The following is a 21,268-nucleotide window of genomic DNA, read 5'->3' on the forward strand; positions in this document are numbered from 1 at the left end:
CACCCATGCAAAAAAGTGCATTCTTTTTATTATTATAACCATTGTAATTAATATAAAATGCATCAGAAGAAAAAAACTAGCCTTCAGTGTTGTAAATCAGTACCTGGTTTACGGGAAACTCAAATTACATTTCCAAATGACACTGCAACGAAATCTATATATATTAATTTTTTATTTTGAGTTCTGACTAATTCAGTTCACCACCAATACTTCCTTTTTATGCTTACACATGAGCACACAGGTGTACAGTAAGGTATCTTCTAGAGAGCTCCTTGACTTACAGGTCTGTCTTGTAGGTTTGCTGACTGAATGGAAAAGGGTGGTGGCTCAGTCTTGGTTTTGGGGCTTCAGAAAGTCGTTTAGTTTTGGACTACATTCCAGCCTGCTGGTGGCTTTTGTTTTATGGATGTGGCTAGACGTTTAGAAGGCTTCATTTCAAACACATGCAAGCAACTTGCTGGTAATTGGTCACCTGGTGTGCTCCTAGCAAAAGGCATTCAGAGAGGGAAGTTAAATTGTACTTGAGAAGCCTAAAGTAAATTATGCCTGGGGAAATTCTGCTGGACTGCACACCCACAGACCCCCGCCCACCCGCAGAATGCCCATGCTTCCCTGTGGAAAACAGCAGGGAAGCAAAGGGAAGCTGTGGTGGGGGAGAGGGGGAGAACGGGACTGTGGGTGCAGTTTATTTGGGGGGTGGGATTTCCTCCCAAACAGAGGCAAGGCATGGGGGGGCACACGGGGTTACTTGCCACTGCCCCCCTCTCATTTCTGCAAGCGCAGAGCTCCCCAGCTGAAGGAGGCTGCATCTCAGCTCAACTGACTGCAGCTGAATGCCGTCTCCTGGATCCTAGTGCCAGTCATGCTCCCCTTCTGTGTGCTGGGAGCCTTATTGTTTTCTATGCAACAGTGAGTGTGCATGGTGAGGCTGGGTAGGAGGAAGGGAGGAGGCAGAGGGGAAGGGGAATGTGGGAGTGAAGGGAGGGGGATGGGGGTGAGGTTGTGGTGGGGAGCAGGAGCCCAGCATATGATGTCCCCTCAACAGCAGCTGGGGCTTCCTTGTCAAGCTCCCCCCCCCCCCCACTGAGTCCCATCTCCTAGCACCCAGTCTGTTGTTGCGTTGCGTTGCCCCGCCCCCTGACCAAGTCCCATTTCCCCAGCACCTGGACTCCCTTCCCCCCCCCCCCCCCACGCTCCCGAGCCCCTGGACATCCCCCACACCTGGCCCCCATTTCCCCAGCACCCAGACACCAACATGCACCCAAACACACATACACACACCTGCCAAGTCACATCTCCCCAGCACCTGGACTTGACTACGTAGCGTGCAAGTCTTTTAGGTGAAACAATAACCTTTGTTTGTTAAAAATAATCACCTTGATCGATCAGTCCATCAGTCCTCATATAGATTGTGCCGATCACATGTCTTCCATTCTTCTCTTATCCTGGCCTTCCTTCTCCATGTGCAGCCATGCCTTTTTCACGATAAAATTTTCCCATCTCTTTGGAGGTCGGCTGAGTGGTTATTTCAGTTCCCGTGGATACCACTCGGCGACTGCTGCAGTTCATCAGTGAGCCTAGCTGTATGCCCGACCCATCACGTTTTACTGTACCTGCTTTTCAACAACAACGTCCTGCACTCCGCTCTCCTGTCTGATCACTTCACTGGGGATTCGGTCACGGATTGAAATGACCAGAGTTCTTCTTTCCATGGCCCTCTCCATTGTTGCTCCTCTATCTTTGTCTGTGCCCATGTTTCTCTGTTGTACAACACTGCCAGCAGTACAGTTGAGTTCAAGAGGTTGGCGTGTTTTCCTTGGAGGACATCCTTGATAGAACTGAATGCGTGCACCTACCAGATCTTTGTTCACGAGAGTTCACCTTCCTGATAGTGACATATGTTAATTTCTTGACCCAACTAGAAGAATTTGAACTATATGCCTATTTATTCTCCCTTGACTATTATTTGGTCTTTTGGCAAGGCATCAGACCGCATACATTTTGTTTTAGAGCAGTTTATTTTCAGTCCGAATTGGCTGCTTTTTGTGTTGAGCTCTCGCAGCATTTACTGTAGTTTGATAGTGTTTTTGGCAATCAACACAATATCAGCCATGACTCTGAGGTGGTTTAATTGCTCTCTGATGCTGATTGCACCCTTCTAGTTCATCTGCCTCATTACCATTTTCCGGCAGGCTGTGAAGAGTTTCGGTGAAACTGTCTCCTTGCTTCACACCTTTTTTTGACTGGCATGTGAAGGAGTACCAAACAGTTGTGTGGGGTTTTTTTGTTTTTTTGTTTTTTTTTTATATCCGTAGTGCAGTCAGAATTTGCTTCCTTTAGTAGTTTGATGTAGTTGTGTCAATGCCGTGCTCTGCAAGAGCTTTCAGCACTGCATTGATCTCTAGATGATCAAATGCTTTTTCCTAATTGACTAGGGCAATGCATAAAGGGAACTTGTATTCTCTTGAGCTCTCCAATCACTGGTTTATAATGAAGTTATGGTCCATTGTGACGAAATTTCTTCGTAAACCTGCCTGCTCTTTCGGCTGCTGTTTGTCCAGACTCTGAGAGTCACTTTTTGTTGTTGTTTTGGTGAACAGTTTGTAGGCATGCAAGAGACTGCATTATTGGACGATAGTTCTTTAGATCTTCACGATTGCCCTTCTTGTACAGCAAAATGTGTTGGACTCCTTCCAACTAGATGGTATCTTCTGCATTTCTAAGTAATGGCTAAATCTCTGAGCAAGGGTTTCCCAGAAGTCTTGGCCTCCAGCTCTAGTCATTTTGGTTGTCAGTTTTTTCCTGGAGCTTTTCCTTCCTTCATTTGGTAAACTGCATGTCGAACTTTGCTGACTAGGACCTAGTATGTCCCACGAATAACACTTCCACAGTCCAAAGAGCACATACTCCTGGTTAAAATTAATACTGAGAGGAAATCTGCCAGGCAGACGTGTGAGGGCATGCACTTAAGTATTATGTTGCTGTTAGTGGATTCCTTAACCATATTTGTTGTTTCATTACAACATCCAACATTTTCTCCAGTTCCCAAAAACTTTTAAAGCAGTTTTGCCATAGAACAGGTTTTAGAGTCCATTTGCTTTAGGAAAGCCCCTAAATTCAAACTTGAGTTCCTGAAGTCTGTTTGAGGGAATAAAGTATTATGAAGCTAGTTATGACTTGAGTTTTGTTTCTCTAATTCAATGTGGAAAGGTAAATATATCTTCAAACACTAAATATGTACTGTATTACCTACAATTTGTACTACAGAGAAATACTTCAGTTACATTAGAAGTACTTTTTTGTTAAGATGATGAAATTTCTGTAAGAATCCAATATGTAAGGTAGAGTGTTAACTCAAACTTAGCTGATATTCTTAACTGGTAATTCATTTAATTACTTTCTTTTGTTCTAGCTGCAAGTTATTCAGTGTATTGATGTGGCAGAGCAGGCACTGACTGCCCTGGAGATGTTATCACGCAGACATAGTAAAGCTATTCTGCAGGCAGTAAGTAATTTTCCATAATAGAAAGAAAAAGGATATTTGCTTGAAGTTTTTGTTTCCTCTTTTGATGGCTCCTACACCACAAAGTGGGTGGTGCACAAGTTCTTCCCAAAGAGTAATTAAAGCCCAGAAATTTCTGTCACTGTATTGCCACTGACAGAGAATACTTCTCTTTAACAGCTTTCTGTATTATAGGGTGGGTTGGCAGACTGTCTGCTGTATCTGGAGTTCTTCAGCATAAATGCCCAGAGGAATGCACTAGCTATTGCTGCCAACTGCTGCCAGAGCATCACACCTGATGAGTTTCACTTTGTTGCAGATTCTCTGCCACTGCTTACACAAAGGCTAACCCATCAGGTAAGAAGCCAGTATAAAACATTGACTAGTCATTTTGACATGCTATGGAGGTATAAAGCTGCCTGTAGCTCTCTTAGTCTGAATTTTATACTTGTAATGTTTTGGGGCTCTTTCATCATGTTGGCAAAGAGCAAGAAGGAACTGACAAAATGCTACTTAAAATAACAGGAAGGGTTCAAGTTTTAAAGGTTTGTTTTTAAAAATAAAAAAACAAAAAACCCTGAAAGATTGTAGATCGGTGTATTGCAAACTCTTATGGCTTGGCAGTTATGTAAACTGCCAGCAGAATCAATAAAATATTAGTATTTAAGTATGACATATTGTCTCAAGTCAGACTTAATAGATCCTGTCAATGGAGATGAGGAAAACTAGTTTAGGCACTCATCCATTGCAGACTGGCACTTTCAGACAACGTTTCTGAAGTTGCCACTTGCTACCTTTTTCCAGTCACATATGAAGTAGGATCCTAAAAGGAAATATGAAGCTGCACAATGGATAGTCTGTTTTGTGGGCAGTGGACTTAATTTTAAAAGTTCAGTTAGTTTCTTCAGTATTTCCGAGACCCGTGGTAAAAATTGGTGAATAGCTTTTACAAAGCTATGTATTCAGATTAATACATACTTACCCAACTATAAACCTGATTTCAGAAGCTTTTGTCTTTGAATGATTGTCCAGTCAAATTTAATTTTTGATGTGCATGCATGTAAAATCGGATTCTTTTGAACAGCAGTGTCTGTGGACCCATGCCTGCCCCCGAGTGTCCTATCTCTCCCTGTACCTGAGGATGAAAAGGGCAGGGCACCTGCAACCCATACTCATTTCCTTCTTACCAGCCATGGCTGCAAGAAAGAATTCTTTATATTCAGTGTTCCTTGCTCTTGGACAGTATTTAGCACATTTCCCTCCCATTTTTAGGACATTAATTTAAAGATTTTCTTTGCCAGCTGGCTTTAAAAGTTTCAGGACAGAGTAGTAATGATTCTCCTCTACAAAGATCTCTCCCCTGTCTCCCTTGTTTCCAGTATTTTTGATACTGGTAAATTATCAAGCACTGAGTTCCCAAGTGTGACTTCCTGTTAAATATTGGCCAAGAAAAGTCCACCTTGACAGGTTGTAGCTCATTCCACTAGGGTTCAGGCAGCCTCTGTGGTCTGTTGGGGTAATTTCCCCATATCAGAGAGATGAAGAGCACTTATGTGGAGCTTGAGCCACTGATTATTGCCAGGTGTAAGATTCTGGGCTGCACCTTAGTTTTGATAGGCCTCCACTTATCCATGTCCTAGCTTCAGGGCAACTGCTTATTAATCAGCAAGAGTATAATCTGAGTTGATGATCACTTCAAGAGAGAACAGTCTACTGTTGACAGAAATTGTATGCAGATGTTGCATCCACACAGATTCCATGACCCACTCTCCATCCCTGCAGATAGCAGTCCTGCTTCAGTGGCATTTTTATGATCTAAGGAACTGGATATAGGTTGTGGCTGCTCTGCCCTTTAAGCCCTCTTGCTACAGGGAGCAAGAGGTGGGACAGGCATGGCCCCAGCTGATAGTGTTGTTCAAGAGAATCTGATCTTGTGCCCCATGAGTGGAATCTGTGTATAAAAACATCTTGAACCACAGTTTTGCTGTAAGGTAAGTAACATTCTTTCCAGTTGCTCTGACCTTGAGCTCTCTAGGTTTGTCAGCATGTTAACTCTACTGATTACTTTCTTAATGGGGAGGATCAGTGTGAGTTAGTCACTTTTTTAAAAAAAGTCTTAAATCTTGTAGCGTTGAGGATTATAAGTGTGTATAATATGTGTGATTATACTCAGTACTAAAACTTTTTATTGGGGTAATGGAATAATGTACATATTGGTAAGAGGCATCTATACTTGGCAAAACCAATAATAACTCGTGTCCTAGTATTGTGCATACTAATGTTAACCTTAAATTAATGATTTTGTACATGCTGTAAATATACACCAGGTTATTTTTAAGGTAGAAAAACTGGGGATGATTGCATGTAGGTGAGTGAACAGTTTTTTTGTGTGGGTAGTCATGAAGTTTGATTAAGCATAATTTCAGCAATTTGGCAAAAGGAGTTTGGAGAAGCTATATGTAGAAGCAACTTTTGAAGCAAAATTAGAAAAAAGACTAGAAAACAGTTAAAGGTTTTGGGAGAAGTTCCTTTTTTTCCCCCTGGGAAGCAGGATTGGCCTCATGCTGTGAGACTTCAGTCTTCTGTGGCATCTGTATATCCTGGCTGCTTACATTTTTAAACTTAGCATTAAGGCTGTTCTAGGTTTTCCACTTTGAGAAATTGTGTGAATATATTAAACTTGCATTTTGCGATCTAAAATGGAATAACTCTCAAGTTCAATTAATAGTCTTACAGGGCTGTGAGCCATACCAATATATCTGTTTGGGGAAGGTGATCTTGGCATAAAGAATTTGGGGATTAGTTTATCACTTCCAGCTTGGAAGCTTCTAAAAGTAGGGTTTCGGTGATGGGTTTTCTAGGAGGAAGGGGACTTCATGCAGAATTCTATCTGATACAGGCTCTTGAATACCTTTCAATGTGAGGTTTTTTTTGTTTTTGTTTTTTTTTTTAAATAGGACAAAAAGTCAGTAGAAAGCACTTGTCTCTGTTTTGCACGGCTGGTGGACAACTTCCAACATGAGGAGGTACGTAGTTTCTCTTTTGTACTTTTTTTTAAAAGGTTTTAAATCCGTTAGAATTTTCTAAATTCTCTACTTTTCCTTTTTTTTTTTTTCTTTAAGAATTTGCTTCAGCAGGTTGCCTCTAAGGATTTGCTCACAAATATTCAGCAACTCTTGGTAGTGACTCCTCCCATCCTGAGCTCAGGAATGTTCATCATGGTGGTGCGCATGTTTTCCTTAATGTGCTCCAATTGTCCTACGCTAGCAGTTCAACTTATGAAGCAAAGTAAGTGCATGTGTTCTTCCTGTACTTCCACTTTTTTTTTTGTCATGGTACTTTTATTAGAACAGGAAGCATAGTGTCCATAAATGTTACTGACTTTATTAAACACTCCATAATCTATAGTATACCACACTTGCCTATAGAAATATGTGGAATAAGGAAAAAGCAATAGTGACACAATATTTGTACTGGGATATAAAGTTTGGTTCACAGTTAAATTAGATGGAGAATTTAATTCTTTTTATCTTTGGCTTTCAGCTGTTGCTGGAGGTTTAAACTAGTTTTGAGTCAATGCTAGTTATTGAAACTAATTCCATCACAACATTACTACAAGTAATTGTTCCAACTACGTTTAGTGGGTGGAGAAAGTGCATTATAGAAGCACTGTTTTTAAGAAATACTGTGAAAGAACGTGGGTGTCATTGTGCTGTTGTCTGCAGTTCTGGCTTAGGACATTCTTTTCCATGTGCTGATTGGCTTTTATTCCAACTTCCCCCTCCCCTTTCTAACATCAGCCTCAGTACTCTGCATGCTCCCCTCCTTCCTTCTCTGTCCCTATCCCCATCTCCTCATCAGTCTTCCCTCTCTTACATTCTTCCTGTTTAGATAAACCCCCTGTAAATTTTTTACTTTCTTTCTTTCTTTTTTTTTTTTTTTTTTTTTTTTTAAAAAAAGACACTTGCAAACAGTCACTGTATGTTTTATATCCCTTTCCCTACCCTTTGCCTTCTACTAAGGGTATGTCTACACTTCGAAATTAGGTCGATACTATAGAAGTGAGTTTTTAGCAATCAATTTTATACAGTCGATTATGTCCACATTAAGTCGGCGGTTTGTCCTCACTACTGTGGCTAGATCGATTTACTGAGCGGTACACTGTGGGTAGCTATCCCACAGTTCCTGCAGTCTACGCCACCTATTGGAATTCTGGATTAAGCTCCCAATGCCTGATGGGGCAAAAACATTGTCGCAGGTGGTTTTGGGTACATCGTCAGTCACCTCTCCCTCCGTGACAGCAACAGCAGACAATCGTTTCGCACCTTTTTTCTGCTGAGACACCATACCACGTCAAGCATACAGCCTACTGAGCTCAGCTCACCGACTCCACCGCTGTTGTGTCCTGGGTGCTGCTGGCAGCAGACGGTGCTGTAGGACTGCTAGCTGTTGTCATACACGGCTTACGCTGCAGCTCTGCTCTGCTGCTATTGTCTCAATAGCAAATTTCTCCATGTAATCTGTCATGGGCTCCCAGGTATGTGTGTTCTTCCTTGGGAAACGTGCGCGGTGCTAACCATCGTCCTCCACCACTTCCGCTGCAACTCTGCTCTCCTACAGACACCATACCACGGCAAGCATGGAGCCCGCTCAGATCACCGCGGTAGTTATGAGCATTGTAAACACCTCATGCATTATCCAGCAGTCTGTGCAGAACCAGAACCTGTAAAAGCAGGCAAAGAGGTGACGGCAGAGCGGTGATGAGAGTGATGAGGACATGGACAGAGACTTCTCTCAAAGTACGGGCCCCAGCAATTTGGACATTCTGGTGGCAATGGGGCAGGCTCATGCCATGGAATACAGATTCTGGGCCTGGAAAACAAGCACAGACTGGTGGAACTACATAGTGTTGCAGGTCTGGGACGATTCCCAGTGGCTGCGAAACATCGGCATGCATAAGGGCACTTTCATGGAACTTTGTGACTTGCTTTCCCCTGCCCTGAAGCACAAGAATACCAAGATGAGAGCAGCCCTCACAGTTCACAAGCGAGTGGCATTAGCCCTCTGGAAGCTTGCAATGCCAAACAGCTACCGGTCAGTCGGGAATCAGTTTGGAGTAGGCAAATCTGCTGTGGGGGCTGCTGTGATCCAAGTAGCCAATGCAATCGTTGACGTTCTGTTATCAAGGGTAGTGACTCTGGGAAATGTGCAGGTCATAGTGGATGGCTTTGCTGCAAAGGGATTCCCTAACTGTGCTGGGGTGATAGACAGAACGCATATCCCTGTCTTGGGACCGGGCCCACCTTGACAGCCAGTAAGTAAACCGCAAGGGGTACTTTTCAGTGGTGCTGCAAGCACTGGTGGATCACAAGGGACGTTTCACCAACATCAACGTGGGATGGCCGGGAAAGGTATACAACGCTCGCATCTTCAGGAACTCAGGTCTGTTTTGAACAGCTGCAGGAAGGGATGTACTTCCCAGACCTGAAAATAACTGTTGGGGATGTTGAAATGCCTATAGTTATCCTTGGGGACCCAGCCTACCACTTAATACCATGGCTCATGAAGCCGTACACAAGCACCCTGGACAGTAGTAAGGCGCGGTTCAACTATAGGCTGAGCAAGTGCAGAATGGTGGTAGAATGTGCCTGTGGACATTTAAAAGCTGTTTGGCGCTGTTTGACTCGGTTAGACCTCAGCGAAACCAATGTTCCCATTGTTGTTGCTGCTTGCTGTGTGCTCCACAATGTCTATGAGAGTAAGGGGGAGACGTTTATGGCGGGGTGGGAGGTTGAGGCAAATCGCCTGGCTGCTGATTACATGCAGCCAGACACCAGGGTGATTAGAAGAGCACAGCAGGGCGCGCTGCATATCAGAGAATCTTTGAAAACCGGTTTCATGACTGACCAGGCTATGGTGCGACAGTTCTGTTTGTTTCTCCTTGATGAAAACCCGCCCCCTGGGTTCACTCTACTTCCCTGTAAGCCAACCAACCTCTCTCCTTCGATCACTGCTTTCAGAGGCAATAGTCATTATTGTTTCAAAATCATGTATTCTTTATTAATTATCACACAAATAGGGGGAATAACTGCCAAGGTAGCCTGGGAGGGGTGGGGGAGAAGGGAAGCACCGGGTGGGGTGGTGGATGAAGGGAGGAGGGAAGGACAAGGCCACACTGCACTTAAAAACTTCTTGAATGCCAGCCTTCTGTTGCTTGGGCAGTCCTCTGGGGTGGCGTGGTTGGGTGCCCAGAGCCTCCCCCAGCCCTGCGTTCTTGGCCGTCTGGGTGAGCAAAGCTATGGAAATGGGGAGGAGGGCGGGCAGTTACACAGGGGCTGCAGGGGCGGTCTGTGCTCATGCTGCCTTTCCTGCAGCACCACCAGACACCGGAGCATATCAGTTTGATTCCCCCAGTAGAATCAGCATCGCATCCTTCCTCCTCTCATCATGCTCCCGCAACCTCTCATCTTGCTCGTCCCTCCTGTCCTTGCATTCATTTTCTGCTTTCCTGGACTCTGCCATTGTTTGTCTCCATGCATTCTGCTGAGCTCTTTCAGTGCGGGAGGACGGCATGAGCTCAGAACATTTCATCATGAGTGCATTTTTTTTTTCCGCCTTATCTGCAGTAGACTCTGGAACGGAGATGATAGGGGGAGCATTGAAACATTTGTAGCTGCGGGAGGAAAAAAGGGAGAGTAACTTTTAAAGAGACACATTTTAGAGAACAATGAGTAGACTCTTTCACGGTGAATCAAGCTGTTAACATTACCTAGCACATGTGCTGTCGGTAAAAGGTCGCATTTTGCCTCTTGTATTGAGGGCCTGCCAGTTTGGTGTGAGAGATCTCACACGCAGGGCCGGGCAACAGAATTTGGCTTGCAGGCAGCCATGGTAAGCCACAGTCTTTCGACTTCTTCAACCTTCATAACATGTGGGAATGGTTTCAAACAGCAGCATTCTTCTTTCCCATACCAAGCACCCATTGGGTTGGCCATTTAAAAGGAGGGGCTGCGGTTTTTGGGTTAACGTGCAGCAGAAACCCAACTAAACCCCTCCAGCCTTCTCCCATTCTCTGGGATGATCACTTCACCCCTCCTCCCACCACGTGACTACTATCAGGGAAGATCCCTGCCAGCCAAACATGAACAGCTCAGTGTGAATGGCCCCCCCACACACACCATGTGACTAAATGCGGGGATGATTTCTTTTCAGCCACAGGCAAACAGCCCAGCAGGAATGGCCACCTCTGAATGTCCCCTTTAATGTCCCTGTAGGATTTCCGCACCATCCCCAGACATATTAAGACTTTTCCAGTAGCTGTACTGGCCGCGAATGCATCCCAAGTCTTCAGGGCAAATTAATCATTAAACACGCTTGCTTTTAAATCATATATTATATTTACAAAGGTACACTCACCAGAGGTGCCTTCTATGGCTTCATGGTCCGGGAGCCCGCCTTGGGAGGGTTGGGAGGGGATTGGCTCCATGGTGATAAACAGTTCCTGGCTGTCAGGGGGAATGATTTTCTGCTTGCCTGTTGTGCGCTCTCCTCCTCCTCCTCATCTTCCTTGTCCCCAAAATCCTCATCCCTGTTGCGTGAGACTCCCCCTTGCAGGTGTCCACGGACACGGGTGAGGTAGTGGTAGGGGCCTCCCTAGAATTGCATGCAGCTCATCATAGACACGGCCTGGCTGGTGCTCTGACCCGGAGCGGCCATTTGCCTCTTCAGTTTTTTGGTAGGCTTGCCTGAGCTCCTTAATTTTCACACGGAACTACTGCGGGTCCCTGTTGTAGCCTCTGTCCATCATGCCCTTGGAGATTTTTTCCAAATATATTGGCATTTTGTCTTTTGTAACGGAGTTCTGATAGCACGGATTATCTCCCCATACAGTGATCAGATCCAGTACCTCCTGTTTGGTCCGTGCTCCATGCTGGAGCTCTTTTGCAATTCTGGGACTCCATGGTCACCTCTGCTGATGAGCTCGCCATGCTGTCCAAACAGGAAATGAAATTCAAAAGTTACTGGACCTTTTCCTGTGTACCTAGCTAGCGCATCTGAGTTGAAAGCGCTGTCCAGAGCAGTCACAATGGAGCACTCTGGGATAGCTCCTGGAGGCCAATCCCGTCAAATCGTGTCCACACTACCCCAAATTCGACCCAGCGATGTCTATTTCATCACTAATCACCTCATCATGGAGGAGTACAGAAATCGATTTTAAGAGCCCTTTAAGTCAACAAAAATGGCTTTGTTGTGTGGACGGGTGCAGGGTTAAATCGATCTAATGCTGTTAAATTCAACCTAAACTCGTAGTGTAGACTGGGGCTTAGACTGTAAACCCTTTAGGCCAGGAACTGTCTATTCTGTGCAGTGTCTGTCACATTAAGGCACTATCCTCTGACTCCGGGACAATACTGTACTATAAAACAATTGTTTTAAAGATATTGCAGAAACACTTCACTTCCTTCTTTGTGGAGCCTCAAATGGGAGTTGTCAAGAACAAATTGATCTTGTTCCACGAAGTCCTCAAGAACTTTATGAGCTTACTTCTCTTATATGGTAAGTCTTTTACACAATCTTATTTTTCAAGTTTTATTGACATACTAATTTCATGATTACTGAAATGAAGGCTAATAGCTTTCAAACTATTAATGCTGGTACATAAAAAAAATTAGTGTTACCAAAAGTTGATTTGATGTTCTTTTCAGTGAACTGATGCCTTGCCTGCCTAAAGAAGGAATCTTTGCTGTTGATACTATGCTAAAGAAAGGAAATGCACAAAACACAGATGGGGCAATTTGGCAGTGGCGAGATGACAGGGGTCTGTGGCATCCCTACAACAGGATTGATAGCCGGATAATTGAGGTAGTATTTCAAGCATACATTTGAAGTATGTGCTTTGGTGTACGGGTTTGAATGTTGCTTCACTTCTCCATCCTTGTTCTAAAACTCTACATTGGCTAATATAAGTGCCAGCCTTATCACAGCTTCATACTTGAAATGTGAAACTAAATGCTTGATAATGCAGTATTTCTCTATTCCTTCAAAACTGGGTGAATTATAAAACATCTAGTCAGCTACTTGTATAATATGTTCATCAGAACCTTGCACTTTTGCACCTGTGATCTTAAGAGCGGTCTTACCCTGGGAATATCTCTTAACCTTGCTGTCCACAGAGCAGTCAGAGTACTCAAAATTTTCACTTCGGCTGGACCTAAAGGCCTCAACTGAGACCCTTATTTTGTACAGAGAGCTATTTAGTATACCCAACGGTGGTGCAGACAGTGCCTTTTAGGATTTTGAGGTTGAGGCACCCAAGCTCTCAATTTTCATTTGCCTTGGGATATGAATCTTGGGGTTGGATACAAATAAACTTTATCCAGAATGCACAAGGACATGATCAAATCATTGCAGAGTCTCAAAAGTTATCTCATCCCGACTGCTAACTACTGTTTATGGGAGTCATAGTTCCTTTATGGAGCAAGGGCAAGTAGGATGATTAAACCCTCATTTTTATATGGAAAAGTGCCTTCACTTCAAAGACTGTTTTCTGAAAGTTTTCTAACATGTTTATGTATCTGTCAGACAGAATTTCTAAGCAAGCTATCATTCAGCACACTGTAAAATGGAACATAGCACTCTAAACTTGTTTTAAAATAAAAAAAAAAGTTTCCCATTCCTTGTGGGATATGAGGTTATTTATAACATGGCCCCCTTACTTGTCAGTATTTCTATTTTTAAATTGCTTCATTTTGTGTTTTTGTTCTCAGGCAGCTCATCAGGTTGGGGAGGATGAGATAAGTCTGTCTACCCTGGGACGTGTTTATACTATTGACTTCAATTCTATGCAGCAAATCAATGAAGACACTGGAACAGCACGTGCCATTCAGAGAAAACCTAACCCCTTAGCCAATAGTAATACCAGTAAGTACTGCTTTTGAGTTATCCTGCATCTCTGGCTGTCTCTTATTTATACTATATTGCTCAGTGTGCTATCTGTTTCTCAGCTAATCAGAATTGTCTGTTTTTGAATTTGGAACTCGAAACTTTATTTTGATTACTTGAGTCAAGGCTACATTTAAGCCAGAGGTGAATTATTGACTAAAATGTCTTAAGTAAATCACAATATTAATTCCATGAACTGGAAGTAGTTCCAGAAATTTTTTTATCAGCTGCTGTGGGTAAGTTGGCAAACTTGAGGTTGGAATAGATTATTCTCCCCTGCCACTTTCTGGAGTATATACCATTTTCTTAGTGTGGGTAGTCTTATATGAGGATAGTAAACTTTCTTTAAACCTCTAAATTCTGAAGACTTGCTTTGTTTTACTCCTTTACCTCAAAAATTTATTGAGAAAGATCTGAGAAAGAAATATTGATGTGAACTCCAACAGTATCTTTCAAGAGTAGAATACTATGATGGATACCTTCTTATAAATGTTAGTTCCACCAAAAGTGTAATGTATCTTTAAAAACAACTTTATTCTCTTGTCTTGAATTTAAATAGAGATTAAATTTACCACTTCAGTTTAAAAAAAACAAAGGCAAATGCCAGAGTGAAAGTGAAGTGAACTGCACAGTGCCTCAGGTGTCCAATCTGTGTTCTTCTATAGGTGGACATTCAGAATTAAAGAAGGACGATGCTCGAGCACAGCTAATGAAAGAAGACCCAGAATTGGCTAAATCCTTTATTAAAACATTGTTTGGTGTTCTTTATGAAGTGTACAGCTCTTCCGCTGGACCTGCTGTTAGACACAAGTGCCTTAGAGCAATTCTTAGGATAATATATTTTGCTGACGCTGAACTTCTGAAGGATGTACTGAAAAATCATGCCGTTTCAAGGTGGGTTTCTTTGTACTTGTGAACGAACCTTTTAAAAAAAAAGTTGGAAGAAAAAAAGTGCTTGGGCATTAACCTTATTTCTCAAAAGTGCTGAGATGAGAACAAAGCAGTTCACATTGACCTGTGGGTGTTCAGCACTTCTGAAAATCAAACTCTGCCTAAATGTGCTTTTAGGAGCCCAACTGTAAGCAGTTTATTAAACATTTCAACCAAAGAATCCCTATGGATAGATGCTAGTTACTGATTATTATATAGTCAAATAGTGATGTCAAGCACTTCCTTAGTTTCTAAAACTAAAATATTGAGCCAACTTACCTACAAATTTAGGGACACATTAACTCTAGTATTCTGATGGTGCAAACTGTAAAAGAGGACCCTTATAGCAGAAGATGTATAAACTGTGTTGGTGGTAGCACAAAGCAGCCCCAACGTGGTACCCTAGGAATGTGTTTAGGGACCAGAGCAGCCTAATATGTGAGGGAGGCAATGCACTGAATTAGCAGCTCTTCCTGGAAATTAAACTTCTTCAGGGACCACTTCCTGCCTGTGGTATAAATCTTTTCTAATTCCCACCACTGCCAACATGCATGCATGTATGCACATGCCTGATTAAGCATAGGGATATAGCTGGTTAAGGGAATGTAAGTTATACCACCCTTTCCATCAGCTTTTTTAATATTTCTATGTAACAATAAAAGGTGTGATACAGGGGTTTGCATTTGACTTTTCTACTAACTATATATTTAGAGGCTCTAACTTAATAAATAAGGTTTATTTTCAAAAGCTTTGAGAAATCAAACTTTTTAAAGCAAACGTTTTCTATTTTAGTCATATTGCCTCCATGTTGTCAAGTCAAGACCTTAAGATAGTAGTTGGAGCCCTTCAGATGGCAGAGATCTTAATGCAAAAATTACCTGACATTTTTAGTGTTTACTTCAGAAGAGAAGGTAAATGTACTCTTTTTCATTATTTATTTACTCTTAATCTGAGGTAATAAGCAAAATTCTAATGGATGTTTCTTAGACAGATGAATTGAGAGCTTATGCAATTAAACTGTAAATTAGACCTCTACCATGTGCAGGAAATGGAGGTTACTATAAAAATAATATAAAGGGAAATCATGAAAATTTTTCTTTAGCCATATGACTGGGGAGAAGGTAATCAACCTTTTCTTGGTGTTAAATGCTTGTTTTTCTGAAAGTGCTAAAATTAACTTGAAAAAGACTTATTTGAAGCAAGCAGACTTATTTTTAGACTTTAAGAATACTTGTTGAAATTACATTGACTATGCTTTATTTGGTTATACCAAGTAATCATGTCTTTAAAAAGTCTGGATTTCCTGCCAATCCTGATGGTCTCTGCCATTCCTATTATATTTTGATACTGGTTTTCTTTTTGGATATCATAACTAGTACAGGTTTCAGAGTAACAGCCGTGTTAGTCTGTATTCGCAAAAAGAAAAGGAGTACTTGTGGCACCTTAGAGACTAACCAATTTATTTGAGCATAAGCTTCCGTGAGCTAGAGCTCACTTCATCGGATGCATACTGTGGAAAGTGTAGAAGATCTTATATACACACAAAGCATGAAAAAATACCTCCTCCCACCCTGCTGAATTGGAATTCATTTGCAAATTGGATACAATTAACTTAGGCTACCTTGCATAATGACTAAGCCACTCCCAGTCTCTATTCAAGCCTATTTCTCCTTGTTTTTTCCTACACCCCCCCTCCTCCCCCAGATGTTCTTGTTAAACCCTGGATTTGTGCTGGAAATGGCCCACCTTGATTATCATACACATTGTAAGGAGAGTGGTCACTTTGGATAAGCTATTACCAGCAGGAGAGTGGGGTGGGAGGAGGTATTGTTTCATGCTTTGTGTGTATATAATAAGATCTTCTACACTTTCCACAGTATGCATCCGATGAAGTGAGCTGTATTGGTTAGTCTCTAAGGTGCCACAAGTACTCCTTTTCTTATAACTAGTACAATAACCATATATTTTCTATGAAGTTTAAGGGATACTTTCAAAATACTGTTGAATACAATCATTGGGTGAGGGGGTGCATATCAATATTTGCAAGAGTTGCATGTCTAAAGATTAGCATAAACACTTTGTTTTTAACTTTGGAAAGGGGTGATGCATCAAGTGAAAAATCTAGCAGAATCTGAGGCTTTGCTGACGAGCCCACCAAAAGCATGCACTAATGGATCAGGAACTCTGGGTACCACTACAACAATAAGCACTGGGACAGCCACCTCTGCCAGTAATGCAACTGCAGATTTGGGGTCTCCCAGCTTACAACACAGCCGGGAAGACTCTCTGGATCTGAGTCCACAGGGGTAAGTGTTCAATTTGTGTGTGTGTGTGTTTGAAAAAGGGCGTGATTCTGAGAGTCAGCAATGACCCATAACTCTGAGTGCGATGGTAGTTGTGTTGCTCAGAATCATTAAAGATCAGGCTGAAAGCTATTAATATTTTATGAACCCTTAAGGCAAGAACACTACACTGCTTTGTGATTATAGTCGGTAGTTAAGTAAACATCACACTGTGATCAGCAACACAATCAAAATTTTAAATCTTAGATTTATTTTTGTTCACATAACACATAATTTTTCATGATTAGATAATCAAGATCTCCTATTACCTGTGTATAGACAAAAGTAATATTCACTCAAGTTTCCTGTATTATTTTACCAACACTTCAAAAATCCTGGAAAAAGTGTTCTAGTGATTGACTTTGGCTGCTGCAGAAACAATGCACTTCAATTTAGTACTTCCATTAAGGAAGTAAAATTTCATAATGTTCAAGTTGTTGTTTGTCAGTTTTCTTTGTGTATTAAATGTGATTTAGCTACCTAATGATCTTGTTGTAAAGAGATGCAGCACACCCTAGCATTGCATAGTTAAGAGACCAGAAGATGCCGAAATCATGAGGGCTGCAGTCTCATTCTGTGGACAGTGTTGACCAGCTCTAAAGGAATGGTCGGTGCCATGTGTGGTACCTTTTTGAAGGTGGTTAGGAGGGAAAGAAACACAAAAAAGGGAATCCTTGTGAAAACACTTGCTTTTATACTTGGTGAAACTTGTAAATGTCTGATGGCAATAGACTATTTTATTTGTTTCCATTAATTTATTTTATTTAATTTTTAATATTAGAGGTTTAAATACGTTGGCACATTAAAATAGGAAAGGTGACTTAAGTCAGCCTGTTGTCTTAAGTCATAATGCCACCAAATAGACTTGGAAGTGCAATGTTTAAGTTCTTAGTCATTCAGAAACTGGGAATATTGATCCCAAATTAAGTGAATGGTAAGCTGCCATTCTGTGTGTGCCCAAAGATAGCAGTTAGATGTTTCATAGTTACATAATACTGAGATTTGGGTGGCTTTTTTTTTTAAAAAGCACATCCCTATGAAGTATGAAGTAGATGTAATATGCTGCTTATTTTTAACTTTTGACAGCCGACTAAGTGATGTTTTAAAGAGAAAACGACTGCCAAAACGTGGGCCCAGAAGGCCAAAGTATTCACCTCCAAGAGATGATGACAAAGTAGACAATCAAGGTAAATTAGTTTTAGAATAGACTGCAAAGTAGTCCGTGAAGACTATTAGATAAATGAAAAGACACGCATTGTGCCTACTAATCACTTTTTAAAAACACAGCAATCTCTCAAATATTTAATGTATACTAAATACTTCTGACAGTATACCAGAGGATTCTTGGAAACTTGGGTGTATCAGTGTTTTTTTTTTGTTTTGTTTTTTTAATTTTAATTCTATCCCATTCCTTTTCTCTCACTGTCCCTTCCCCCCCAAGCTAAAAGCCCTACAACTACTCAGTCTCCTAAATCTTCCTTCTTGGCAAGCTTGAATCCTAAAACTTGGGGGAGATTAAGCACACAGTCCAATAGCAACAACATTGAACCAGCACGCACAGCAGGAGTCAGTGGTCTTGCAAGGGCTGCCTCAAAGGACACCATATCCAACAACAGGTAATGTAATACATTCTGTTCTAGGAAGTAAAATTCTGTTCAGTAAGGATTAAATCAAACTACTTTAAAACAGGGTTACTTGATGCCCTGAATTTCAGTAATTAGCCTCTTTGGTCAAACGCTGAGAGCGAGCAATGGAGTCCAGCGTGGGAGAGGAAAAAAATAAGACAGGGGAAGAGAATCTAGGGGGAAAAGTTGAGAGGTAGAGGAGAAGGCGAGGGAAAGGAAGCAGAGTAGAAATTGAAAGAGAATAGGTAGGAAAAAGGAATGCCTGGTGAGTGGAAAATTTAGACCTGGCGGGGAAAGAACTGTGATTATGGAGAAAATGGAAGCCATGGGAGAGCTTTCTAGCACCCCACTGGTTTGGCCTGGAGAGAAGGAGCATTTTATTGTGGTCCGAGATCGCATACATGGGAACTGATGCTCCCCATCTTCCAAGTATTACTTGCTTATCTGAAAACTTGTTCTGCTCGCTTGCGCGCGCGCTGTGTGTGTGTGTGTGTGTGTGTGTGTACACACACTTAATGTGCAAATGTTAAATGTGGCATGCATTGATCAGCTTGTTCTTGTATACTTTTTTGCAGAGAGAAAATTAAGGGTTGGATTAAGGAACAAGCCCATAAATTTGTGGAGCGTTATTTTAACTCTGAGAACATGGATGGAAGCAATCCTGCACTAAATGTATTACAGAGACTTTGCACTGCAACTGAACAACTCAACCTCCAGGTTAGAAATGGAAACTTGATTTGGAAGGGGTTTTGGAGGCAATGAAAATGATTAAGTGGGAAAAGAATAGCTATGCTTATAAGGAAGTACTTATTAGTTTCTCTAGATAGTGTCTCAAACACCATCCTAGTTATGCTATCCAAGAGCCACCACCTTGTAACAAAGGAGTTTTAGTATGCAATTAAAGTTGCAGCAGTACTATTTGAGAAACTTAAATGTATCATACCAGCATGTAAAAACCTTACTTTTGTATAAGTTCTTCAGTGACTTAACTTTCATTTCCAATTCTTATTTTTTCCCCATTAGTGATTTTTCAAATAGCACTTTTTCAGTTATTAAAATTCCTATAATTAAATGGCTGTAAAGCACTATTACATTTCTCTCAGATCAATTTTGTTGAAAATCTCACAGTAGAATCTGTAGCTTGATTAGGACTTCAGAGGGATGAGTGCGAAAGCTTAGCATTTTCTTGATGAGGTAGTAGTACTCATTCATCCTGGCCAAATTTAGGATCCACTCAGAAATTAGATTCTAGTTTTAGAACAAAACAATTCCCTTGCTTTATATGTCTTGTATTTGTCTCCTCGACAGCCCTAAAAGCAAGGCAGCTGTTACAGTTGAGATTCTTGTTGGAAAGTATGGCACAGGCTTCAAGTTAATTTAAAATACACACACACTTAAACTGGAAACCGTGATCTACACAGCCTGGTGCGGGAAAACGTTATGGAATGCAGAACATTAAATATCTTACCTTTTTGTATTTTGCAAAACACACAACAGCACCTTGTATAACTTTTGTATTAGTGGCTCCTTTTCTAAATGGGACAAACTGCAATATTGTTACAAGTAACATCTAAGATTTCTCACTGCAATTATAGAAATTACTTTCCTGTGTTTTCAGTTCACTCACTTAGTACAGAATTGTCAGTGCTTTGCCTGTAGTAAGCTACAGTTCTCAATCATTATTTCCCCTTTTGTATATGTCTTCCATGCAGCAGCAGGAAAATGTAAATAAAATCACTGTTTTGGGCAATACTAATTGTGGGTGTTGTGCTGTGGGTACTAAAGTACAGAACCTTACGCTAATATACTTTCTTTCAGGTGGATGGTGGAGCTGAGTGCCTTGTAGAAATCCGTAGCATAGTCTCTGAGTCTGATGTCTCCTCGTTTGAAATCCAGCATAGTGGGTTTGTTAAACAGCTGTTGCTTTACTTGACATCTAAAAGTGAAAAAGATGCTGTAAGCAGGGATGTCAGATTAAAAAGGTTCCTTCATGTGTTTTTTTCTTCTCCAGTAAGTTCAGTGTATTTTTCATTTTAGTGTTTTTATGTAGTGAGTAATATATATCTTTATGATTGTTTGAGGTCCAGCAACCTCCCTACCTTCAGAGCATGAGAGTGCCTCATTGGCCTTTTACTAATATGACAACTTTAATCATTAATAAATAAAAAGACAAAACATGTGGCCTGCTTAAGTTCAGAGCTACTGTTGTTCCTCTCTGATACAGACTGTACTCACTGGGGAAGTACCATACAACAGGTGATAACATTTTCCAGAATGGTCAGTTGCCTCTTGGGAGACAGAGAGCCACTGGATAAGATGCACATAATGGAGACGGGGGACGTTCAGGCAATAGCAATTGACTTTCTGTTCATTTCTCTTGGGAGTAATGTAAGCGATTGCTTTGGCTCATCAAAGAAAAGCACGATTTGAAAGATGAAAATGTGTAAGAATGATCTGAAACTTCCATTAAATTTAATGCCCATAGCTAAAAGGAGGGGAAGGAGTGTGAATATTTTAAATCTGTAAGGCTGTTACTGGGTTCTAGTAAACTTAGAAGTAAAGATGTGGTTCTGTGTAGCAAATCATTTGGCAGTTTTGGTTATCTTTGTGTTGACTATTAGGTCATCTTAATATTTATAGCAATTTCAAGAGACACGGCATTTAAAATAAAATCTTAATGGTTACATTGTTTCAGAATGCATAAGATCTCTTTAAGACCTAGTATGTGCCAATTTTATTCCAGTCTTCAATATCAAATGAAGGACACTTGGAAGAGTGTGTTTGTAGAAAACTCTGCATATTTTAGCATATGATAGGTGTTTGTAGTAAGGCAAATCCAAAAAGCTTACCAACCTCTGTTTTTAAGCAATTGTCCACGTGAACCAGTCTGTGCAATAATTTGTAAAGCCCATTATCTAAACATATTT

At 41.3% G+C, this 21,268-nt stretch overlaps 1 protein-coding gene across 6 annotated transcripts in view; it reads left to right on the plus strand.

Annotated features, from left to right (window-relative positions):
* Positions 1 to 21,268, plus strand: part of TRIP12 (thyroid hormone receptor interactor 12) — a 151,896-nt gene that overhangs the window by 87,527 nt on the left and 43,101 nt on the right. For all 6 annotated transcript variants that reach the window (XM_084639182.1, XM_084639181.1, XM_084639183.1 and 3 more), the window contains 14 exons: positions 3,413 to 3,505; positions 3,698 to 3,859; positions 6,460 to 6,528; positions 6,625 to 6,790; positions 11,941 to 12,058; positions 12,208 to 12,364; positions 13,270 to 13,423; positions 14,110 to 14,338; positions 15,167 to 15,285; positions 16,473 to 16,680; positions 17,803 to 17,903; positions 18,158 to 18,332; positions 18,917 to 19,058; positions 20,160 to 20,351. In XM_084639182.1, the coding sequence (XP_084495308.1) occupies positions 3,413 to 3,505; positions 3,698 to 3,859; positions 6,460 to 6,528; positions 6,625 to 6,790; positions 11,941 to 12,058; positions 12,208 to 12,364; positions 13,270 to 13,423; positions 14,110 to 14,338; positions 15,167 to 15,285; positions 16,473 to 16,680; positions 17,803 to 17,903; positions 18,158 to 18,332; positions 18,917 to 19,058; positions 20,160 to 20,351 (2,085 nt within the window). The remainder of the gene's footprint in view (positions 1 to 3,412; positions 3,506 to 3,697; positions 3,860 to 6,459; positions 6,529 to 6,624; positions 6,791 to 11,940; positions 12,059 to 12,207; positions 12,365 to 13,269; positions 13,424 to 14,109; positions 14,339 to 15,166; positions 15,286 to 16,472; positions 16,681 to 17,802; positions 17,904 to 18,157; positions 18,333 to 18,916; positions 19,059 to 20,159; positions 20,352 to 21,268) is intronic.

This window comes from Lepidochelys olivacea (assembly GCF_965140295.1).
Source record: "Lepidochelys olivacea isolate rLepOli2 genome assembly, chromosome: 9".
In the NCBI taxonomy this organism is placed as follows: domain Eukaryota; kingdom Metazoa; phylum Chordata; order Testudines; family Cheloniidae; genus Lepidochelys; species Lepidochelys olivacea.